The sequence below is a fragment of the Epinephelus moara genome, chromosome 10 (assembly GCF_006386435.1).
Source record: "Epinephelus moara isolate mb chromosome 10, YSFRI_EMoa_1.0, whole genome shotgun sequence".
NCBI lineage: Eukaryota > Metazoa > Chordata > Actinopteri > Perciformes > Serranidae > Epinephelus > Epinephelus moara.
In genome coordinates, this window is record NC_065515.1 from 14,747,780 (window position 1) to 14,756,220 (window position 8,441).

Here is an 8,441-nt window from a genome sequence, read left to right on the forward strand (position 1 = left end):
CGATCTTTTTCCTAAACCTAACCAAGAAAGGAAACTTTTCCCAACAGCTGGCTAAGTCTGTCTCAACCGCCATTTTTTGCCACTGACCCTCCATGTCCCTTTATTATTAGACATGGCCACTCCTACTTCTTCTCACAAAGTGTCCTAAAGAAAGACACTCAAGTACCATCGTTTTCAACAACACTGGGAGCGCTTTTAACATGGAAACGTTAACACTAATTCACGGATCAAGTGCTCCATCGAGCCAGCATTTGCTCCGTGTGAACTAGAACGTACGAGCTTTCAGATGGTCCTTGAAGGCAGCTGTTATCAAACGTGAGGGAGTGGGCGGTAACCGACATGTTTTAACAATCAGATGGCAGCAGGCGCTGTAAGAACGGGAGTTCACTACCAAGGAGCAAGCATGTCCTTGCACAGATTGATGGTCTATTTGTCGACAGCATGTATGTTTTGCTACATGATAGGAGTCACTCTCATTGTCTCAATTTTGCATTTTATTTCTCCAAGTCTCACCAAGAAGCTAGTGCTCAAAATGGGTGAAAAGAGCACCATGACTCAGAATCCCAACTTTAAGTATGAAGACTGGGGTCTGACATTCGGATCTATGAATTTCATAAAAGTGGCATCTTACCACATGTGGATGTCTCTCGGACAAGCGGCGTTTGAAGGTGGAGACGCTCCGGATACACCTGTGGTCACCATGGAGGGAAAGAAAACAAGTATCGGCAAGTATTTGAAAGGTGAGTCATGAAGTCCAAGCTTTGGGGGTTTGTTCCGGTTGTACATCTCTCTCATTTTGCACTAAAATTTTAATAACTGTGTTTTCTCTGCAGACAACAGACCGCTAGTGTTGAGTTTTGGAAGTTGCACCTGACCCCCGTTTATGTACAAACTTGAGGAGTTCAAGCAACTCGTCAAGGACTTAAGCGATGTAGCTGACTTTCTTGTGGTCTACATCGCCGAGGCGCATTCAACAGGTGAGTGGAAGTCAGCCCAGTGTCAGGTGATGATATTATCAGCGTGAAATTTATTGCTGGAGGAGAAACTATGCATGCAAGACTTATAGGGAGAAGGTCAATCAAGAAAGCAATCAAACTTTGATTTATGAGCACTCTCCTGATAGACTTAAAAGTGCAAATTGGACAAAAGAAATCTGTTTTTATGATGGATGTGTGCCTCAAAAGCACTTGGTTTTTAGTACCCTTGAATATACAGAATAATCAATATTTATTAATGGCCTTCACTTTACATCATAATGATAAATATCCCTACAGTGGAGGATTTTTAAAAGCAATTTGTGCATGATGACATCACTTCGTACAATGATGAGTTAATAAAATAAAAGTCTTATCTTGGTTTAGGTCATGATTTATATTTTACCTAAAGAGTCTGTTGTGGAGTCTTTAAATTAACCCCCAAAAAGTTCACTGTGGAAAAGTCTTGATGTAGATCTGTGCTTAGAGCTCGGGCAGCAACCCTACCAAAGTCTGGGCTACATTCACCTCAATAAAACTTTAACGTTTGATGCTGTAACACACTTATGCAACATCCATAAATCTGCATTTATTATGTGTTCCACAACTTTGATGCTCTGCTGCATTCAGGGTCCTTTAAGTGAAATCACATTCTTTATCTCTGTGTCAGATGGTTGGGCCTTTACCAACAACATTGACATCAACCAGCACCAGAGCCTGGAGGACAGGCTGTCTGCAGCACAGATCTTGCTTCAAAAGGAGCCTCTGTGTCCGGTGGTTGTGGATGAAATGAATGATGTCTCTGCCATAAAGTATGGTGCTCTGCCAGAGAGGCTTTACGTGCTGCAGGCTGGGAAAGTTGTCTACAAGGTGAGATCTGTGCAGACAGATACATTCCTGTATGTTTGTTTTATGTCATTAAGAATGAAGATTGCCAGGGCCACATTTCTTTCCTGCCGCACTCATTGCTCTTTCCATGCAATCGCATGATTGAAAGTAATACCAGCATTGTGGGTGTAAAGGTCCCGACACTATCTGCACTCACGCTATCGCGTGAGGAGGAGCAGTGAAAGAAACAGACAAAACACTTAGATTCTTGGCACGATGCCAGGGTCATGTTAGCCATGCCAGAAATGTAGAATTACACATTAAATGACACAGACATGTCTCTGATTCTTAAGTTGGTATGTTCTTTCTAATTCTAAATGAAAACATGATTTAGTTACGGTGTCATTAACATTCCTCTCTTTGTGTTTCTCTAGGGGGGAGTTGGGCCTTGGTCTTACGATCCCATGGAGGTGCGTTCGTTCCTGGATAAGATGAAATAAGAAGGTTGTTTTTCCGAGCCATGTATTTTCCATGCAACAGGTCTTATATGTAGGGGTCTCTGTGTTCAGGAGGAGATGAGGGTATCAACATCATAACCAACGTATAATACTCGTAACACAATGCCATCCTGTTTTTTTTTTGTTGTTGTTGTTTTGTTTTTTTGTTATGGTTATTTTAATCAAGACTCAAATCAAGTCACTGCCACGTCTACATGTAGTTCTGCAGCTGCTCTCTGGCATCCCTTACATCAACTATTGCATAAGTAGAAATGTTATAACCCCTACAAACTTGCACTAATATTGCTTCAAGGCTCTCCTGTACTCTGAAAACATACCGAAAACTCAGTCTCTTGAGGTTGAGCTCGCCTCTCAGTGTTTCTTAATGACGGCTGCAGATTAAACCGTTGGCCTCTGTAGCCAGATGAAGTGAGACACAGAAAGACAGTCCAGTCATGAGTTTGTGTTTGAGGTGTTGAATAACGTACAGGAGATTTCACCTAATATGTTGTCATAATTCCAAAGTTTAAAAGACCTTAAGATTTAAGTGAATGAAAGCACTTGTTTCCACTTGTCTTGCAGGTCCAGTTGTTAAGTATACAGTCAGCATTGTAAACTGTATTAACTGCTCTATAAATGCTCCGAGGTGATTTTCCAGGAGGCTGCTTTTTATATGATGATTACAGTGTAAACCTCTGGTAACTGTAATCTGATGAAACATTATCTAAAAGCAAGCCCTCCTTTAATTATGTCAGAGCATTTCTGATGAGACTCATCATAAGCATCTTGTTAAACAGTTTGCATTTTCTTTGAATGTTCTTATATCATAATGAAATGTATTTCTTTTGAATGTTTGCATTGTAGTATAATAAAGAATAACCTGGGAAAACTCCTGCATCAAGCTCTTAATTTATACGCAACATTTGGCTTAAAGTGTGCCATAGGTCATTTGGTGAGTTGTGCTTATTTTGTCACGCCAAATCATTTGAAAGTTTCCGTACACCATCTTCCACTGCAAGCCGATATTGCTGGATAGATATGAAAAAGATAAAGTTCAATCATATTTTCTTCACTCAAAAAACACGGACGATCTATGTTATTGCTCCCACAGTGAATTATTAAAATGAAAAGCACCAGATCTGTGAGTGAGCCATTGTTTGCAACACATCTGTAGCTGTCGCTTCTCGCCATGACTCATCCTCTCTCTCCCCCCGACCCATTAAGACAAAAAGATTGTCTGCAAAGCTCCAGAGGTTTTCACTTTCTACATCATGTTTCTGTGGAGAAAGTGGCCGTGGGGCTTTAATGTTGACGCACACAGCAGTGAGACACCACATGACAATCTGTCTGTTGTTTGCTGTCTAGTCTGGAAGTGATAAATGGTAAACGTACTGTACTGTATGTATGTGGGCCATGCCAAGTTCAACAAATCGGGTGCGCACACATACACACAAGTCATGGTGTGTGGCATTCAGGCCCTGATGCGAGTTAATACCTAACTGTCTAATCTTTGCACATCCATTGACTTTGGCTTCTGGTGTGTCTGGAACTATATAAAATTCCAGTCTTACTACACAACCAGCTGCCCCTCTTGTTTTTATTCTGCTATAGTATTATATAACAATAAAATATAATCAAATGTGAGTGTTATCACTTTTCAAGGTATTCATTTTATTGATGTCTATGTAATTAGGGAAAAAGCAACTATTTTGATAATGGAAAACATGGACGATGTAGCAGGCAATCATTTTAATATTAGACTCCCAACTGTTTAACAGTATTTTTATAATTAGTTTAACTGGTTTTGTTATAGCTTTTGCTTCCTCTTCTCCACACTAACACTAAATTAATTACCCACTCATACATTTCAGTACATTTTAACATCTTCTCCTGTAATATTTTTTACAATACACGCAATAAAAAAGCAGCATCTGTGCAAACGTGGGCCTTGACTTGTCTGTTAAGTGTATAAGCAACTGTAAAAAATAAACCCTGTTGAAAAAAGTACAGTAAAATCTGAATACATTTATAGCACAAAAAGACCCTGTGACACGCATTAAATAAACTACAGGCTCATAGCTCAGGGTTACAAGTCTACTACTAGGATATAGTGGTGAACAAAGCAGTTTTGTGTTGCTACAGCTTTCATAACCTTAAACTGTGTGGCTCTAAAGTTGGAGAGCAGGTTTGGCTCCTGCCCAGCCAGGCCACATCCTGTGGAGAGCAGCCAGCAGCAGCTCAGCCTCGCTTCCTATTGTTAGACAGGAACCAGAACACTGTCAGATCCTCCCAGCCATGGACCCTTGTTACGGATTCACGTAAGAATCTTTAAGTCAAACCGAAGCCAGCTTGTTTAGTGCTCAGTTACTTTTAGGGAGTGGAAATATCGTGACTAGGCCAGAGGTCTCTGCAAAGCAGGAGGGTCCTCTGCAGCCCACCAGAGGGCAATGTGAAGCCATTTTTACTCCAACAGGCGAGCAGCAGCCCTGAAAAACATGAGGATGTTTTTCTTCTTGGCTGCCAAACATGGAAGTGACCCATCTGGCTGAATCTGTATCATCTTCAGAATGGTTTTGCCAACAAAAAAAACATATTAACTTCCTTAAATATAATGACCTCGATTGCTTTTTTTAACTTGTTTTTACCATTTACTGGTGTTTTACAGAACCTTGACTGAGACTGTCTAACTTCTATAGAGGCAACAGATGTCTCATGCAATAAAAGAGAAGAGCCTTTCATAACACAGTGAAGGTTTTTGAAGGGGTTAAGAGAAGCTAAGTGCTGCATGAAGGCCTTATTTTATATAGAATATTAGATCTTGAGCATGGAGTTTTCTTCTTGACCCTGGGAACACATATATTGCGATTATAACTCTAAACTCAAGGTTCAGCTGTGTCCCACGGCCCTCTCCAGCAGGTGGAGATGAATAGATGTCGACTAAACAAAACACAGACAGCTTCTAAATGAATTCCCCCACAGATCCTCTGTAACTACTCACAGTCCAACCATGAGATTTTGTTTAGTTGGAATGAGTAATAAGACACAACCTGGCAACCCACTCAGTAAGATCCAGGTGATAGTGGGTTGTTAGGTGACTCACCGCTCACACTTGTGCCTCAGACTGCCAACCAGGTCTAAATTTGTAGAGGTACGAATTCTCATACAGTGGTATTTCTTCCATCTCTCTGTTTTCACATCTCTTTACAGCTTTGAGTGATTCGTATTTTGAGGTTTATAGTCTGACTACACTGACTCAGTCTGACTTACTCACAGACCAATACTGACTGCAAACCCCCCTTCTCAGTGAGAGACAGCCAGGGGCGAGAGCAGCAAAGTGAGTATGGTTGTTTGGATTTAGCATGCAGGTCAGATTCTGAACATTTTAAATCTAGCTTTGATTTAAAAAAAATGGATGACATGAAGTTATAAGGTCACCTTACCCAGAAAACTCTCAGCTGCTGTCCTGAATCTTGAAGGACCCCGCCAGTTTGTTGCAAGTTATCCCTCCTACACCAGGAGGAGCCACTGGCTTGTCAAGGCCCTACAGTCTTAATAATGGACCATCACTATATGACCCACTGAGATTTGTTGTCATCCAATCAGTGCACATCGAGGAAGGTCCCTTAGCTATGGTAAATAGGCAGGTTAAAGGAAAATTTGACATCACTGACATTTCAAAATACCACAGGGTCACATTGTCATCACATTAATTAATTATATCTATTTAAGTGCTGTACGTAAGTAGTTTGAGGTACTTGTACTGTACTTGTGTATTTCCATTTTACAACAGTTTATACTTCCACTTCCAAGTTTGGAGGCAAATATTTTACTTTTTACTCCACTGCATTTATTTTACATCTTAAGTTACTAATTTCTTTGTAGATTTAGGCTATTAAGACAAAATATAAATCAACTAATAAACTATGATATAAATTATTATTATTATAGGTTACCCAACAGTAAATAAAATGAGCTGCTACGTTAAAGTGATGTACATTAATGCATGAATTATTAAAATCCAATAACATATAAAATTCTAAAATGAGCACGTATGTATAATGATTACTTTAGTTTTTCAGTGCTTTAAGTATATTTTATTTTGTATCTTTACGTAAGACTTTAATGCAGGACTTTTACTTCTAAAAAAGTACTTTTACAATGTGGTATTGCTACTTCTAGTAACGTAAAATATCTAAATACTGTTATATCTATTGGAATTCCAACTAATAGTAACTTTCCCCCTATAATCATTTCAGATGGTGTCATTTGAAAAATGTATGCAATACAAACTAATACAAATTTGTGTAGTTTTTCTATCACATTAATTGTTTTGCGGCAACTCAGACTTATCTAGTGACCCTCTGCAGTCGTCCCCTACCCCAAGGTTGGGAACCACCAGTGTACACAACTTCATCACTATGTCCCTCCTCCTTTCTCGTATCACAGTAGGTCAGCCCAATCTGCAGTGTTTTTCTGTGTCAAAGTCTCCCTCGCGCTCTCCAGGAATCCCTCTTGTTGATCTGGTGGCTGCAGCCTAAAGCAAATATTGGGTACTTTTATAACTTGTGGTGCACCGTCAGTAGAGGCAAACCAAACACGTTTGCCCCCTAAAAAATTACAGGAAAAGGGGCCCTGATGGCCAATCATATTGGCACATTTTGACCTCCCACAAAGGCCTTATTCAGTGCACCATTGATGCTCCAAAACACTAAGTGGGAACCCTTCTAGCTACTGTATAACAGCTGGGAAACGTTAGCTAGAACAGTTAGCTAGCTACCTGTAACTGTCATAGATTGACTGATTGATTGATTCTTCTACGTTAGGTCTCCGTAGACTTCTTTGCCTAGCCATCCACCCCCCCATAGTCATGTCCCAGGGTGAGGGGATCAGTGATCTGGTTATGGCGGTGCATCCCACCTGCTGCAGAGTGCTGTGTGGTGTTGCTGGAGCAGTAAGAATTAAAGGAGGGGGAATGTGAATGTAACGTTAGCTGCTGGCCATGAGTACCAGCTGAAGATGGATCCCTCCAGGTGTTTTATATGACAAAGCATCCTTAAATATATATATGACATTTTTTTGCATCAGTTAAATACTTTTAACTTGTAATACTTGTAAGCATTCATTAAACTTTGGATCATGTCCACAGCTTCAGTGGCATTTTTTAGTCAAGTTTAAAGGGTAACTTCAACATTTTTCAACCTGGACCCTATTTCACCATATCTTTGTGTCTAGGTCGCTAATGTGAACGAGTTTTTAAATTGGACCAGTATTGAGAGAGAGGGCTGCAGCCATGCAACACTCGCAATGTAACTACAGATGGGGCAATTGCACAACATCACTGTATGTCCGTTATTTTTGCCACAGACGGGCTCACAATGGTATTGTAAATGTCTAAAGTGTCTCTTTACGTTTTGCTTGATCTAGTCTGTTTGTTGCTGTGTCTCACTCCGGGAGAATTCTCATTCTGAATTCTCTCATGACAGGAACACCACCAGTCTCCTAAGCTTTTAAAGTTCAACATTTTGCTGCCTGTTGTCCCTCTTTCTCTCCTTTCCTTCTCTTCAATTAGTGGGAGTTCTTCGTCTGTATACTCCGGTTAAAAGCCATTGAGTTCAAATGCCTCATCCATATTGAGGAAATCCGCTAAATCATCATCCATCACATTGACAGTCTTTTAGATAACACAAAGCTACACTTTCTGCACTCCAACACAACAAACGATTCACTTTCACTGGCATTTCTAACATAGTCTTACTGCAAAAAAGCAATTCTTGTGAGATTTCAGAACAAGACTTCAACTTGAGCAAGATTTTGACAATAACAAACACACTCAAGCAAAAGGTTAGGAGTCACCTCAGACACTTATAATAACAATCTGAGCCTGCCTGTGGCAAAAATGACCACTTCTAATAAACGTACAGTGACGGTGCACAATTGCCCCATCTGGCTACACTGTGGGCACTGCATGGCTGCAGGCTGTAGCCCTCTCTCTCAACACTGGACCAATTTTAAAATTTCTTGTTCACATCAGTCATTAAGATGCAAAAATATAGGAAAATAGGGTTCAGGTTGAAAAATGCCAGAGTTACCCTTTAAATGTGAAGTGATGTGAATTTAAATTCAGGAAAAATAAAACAATCCA

The 8,441-nt window shown here is 40.1% G+C and overlaps 1 protein-coding gene across 1 annotated transcript; it reads left to right on the forward strand.

The window, feature by feature from the left end:
* Positions 1-355: 355 nt before the first annotated feature.
* Positions 356-3,188, forward strand: dio1 (iodothyronine deiodinase 1). The gene is made up of 4 exons (XM_050054736.1): positions 356-740; positions 834-977; positions 1,645-1,844; positions 2,237-3,188. The coding sequence occupies exons 1-4, from the start codon at positions 356-358 to the stop codon at positions 2,300-2,302; spliced, it is 795 nt and encodes a 264-aa protein (XP_049910693.1). The 3' UTR covers positions 2,303-3,188.
* The last annotated feature ends 5,253 nt before the right edge of the window (positions 3,189-8,441 follow it).